Genomic DNA, 1,757 nt, shown 5'->3' with positions numbered 1-1,757 from the left:
GGCAAAAATATATATTTCTTATAAAATAGGGTGTTTTGGAGTAATTGTCACCAGCAAATTTATAGTTTTACTTACTTATACTTAAACCAAAGTAAAGAAGAAAAACATTTTTTAATCATGTGAAAGGGCATATACAAATTTAAGATTTTTGTATAAATTCAGCCCCATACGAACCATATACCATATTTATGCCAATCCAAAACAAACTGAGACCATCCCTTATATTCCAATTCTCATATAACAGAAATACAGGTGCATATACACATATATGTACATATATACACAAACAGAAGCCTATATATCAAAAATATATATTTCTTGTTCCCAGCTTTATATTTTTAAAAATTTGTTTATCTGAGAGAGAGCGGGAGAGAGAGTAGGTGGAAGGGTAAAGGGAGAGGGGGAGAGAATCTTCAGCAGACTCCCCACTGAGTGCAGAGCCTGATTTGGGGCTTGATCCCACCACCCTGAGATCATGACCTGAGCTGAAACCAAGAGTCAGACGCCTAACCAACTGTACTATCAAGGCATCACTTCCATCTCTTATTTTTGATGAAAAAGTCAGGTTGAACATCCAAAGAGATGGAATTGTATATGTTAAGTTGCTTTCATTTGTTTTTATCATTTTTCCTTTGCTGGTCAAGGGACATGTCCTTTGGCACCAGACCACTCCTCAGTGTAAGTAATAATAATGTGGCAAAGCAGTAAAAAACATTGTATTGTTCAATATTTTTAAATCAGAGATATGTTTACTACTTCCCAATTTAATATAGTCTTAAACAAATCTTGATTCTTGAAGAACTCAGTAAGAGTAATCACTTTCGTACTCAATTGGATATTAATTTTTCAGACAGAAGGATGTACATTCAGCTTTGTCTTTAATTTAACTGTGACTTCCATATTATTTTTGACCTGAGCTGAGCCTTTATTCGTGATTGACCACTGAGATAAAGCAGGGAAGGTGCACACAAGTCATATATCTTGTAGGTGATCTCCAAATTAAGAATCAAACCTTGTCTAAATTCTACCCCAAACACTTTAACTTTGTCAACAATATTAACAGTGAAATTTGTCCAGGCTAGTTTCTGAAATAAATCCTTTCTGACAAATAGATTATATTTTTATGAATGTCAAGAAGAGTTAAAATCTTGATATATCATTTCTTGATCATTTCTGTAGCATTTTAGAAGAATCAAGAAGAATGGATGGAAAAAATTGCTCTTCTGTGAATGAATTCCTTCTCTTGGGAATTAGCAATGACCCTGGAGTTAAAGCGACTCTATTTATCACATTTCTAATTGTCTATCTCATCATTCTTGTTGCAAACCTCGGGATGATCATTTTAATTAGAATGGATTCCCACCTCCACACACCCATGTATTTCTTCCTCAGCCATCTCTCTTTCAGCGACCTCTGTTATTCTACAGCAGTTGGACCCAAGATGCTGGTAGGCTTCCTAGCCAAGAACAAGTCAATTCCCTTCTATGGCTGTGCTCTGCAATGGTTGGTGTGCTGTTCCTTTGTAGATTCTGAGTGTCTACTTCTGGCAGTGATGGCCTTTGATCGGTACAAGGCCATTAGCACCCCCTTGCTCTACACAGTCAACATGTCCAGCAGAGTGTGCTCCTGGCTCATGGCTGGGGTTTACATGGTGGGAATTGTGGATGCTTCAGTAAATACGATACTAACATTCCGGTTATGTTTCTGTGAGTCGAATGTGATTAACCATTTCTTCTGTGATGTCCTACCTCTCCTCT

General features: G+C 36.9%; 1 protein-coding gene across 1 annotated transcript; it reads left to right on the top strand.

Moving 5' to 3' along the window:
• Positions 1-1,201: 1,201 nt before the first annotated feature.
• Positions 1,202-1,750, top strand: LOC116629445 (olfactory receptor-like protein OLF2; the record flags this gene model as incomplete). Its single annotated transcript, XM_032399734.1, has 1 exon — positions 1,202-1,750. A coding segment is annotated over exon 1 (549 nt), but the record flags the coding sequence as incomplete, so codon positions are not given.
• Between the last annotated feature and the right edge of the window lie 7 nt (positions 1,751-1,757).

Source organism: Phoca vitulina, unplaced genomic scaffold, assembly GCF_004348235.1.
Source record: "Phoca vitulina isolate PV1807 unplaced genomic scaffold, GSC_HSeal_1.0 scaffold910, whole genome shotgun sequence".
NCBI lineage: Eukaryota > Metazoa > Chordata > Mammalia > Carnivora > Phocidae > Phoca > Phoca vitulina.
Note: the sequence above shows the minus strand (reverse complement) of the source record. Positions and strands in the feature narration are given on the sequence as shown.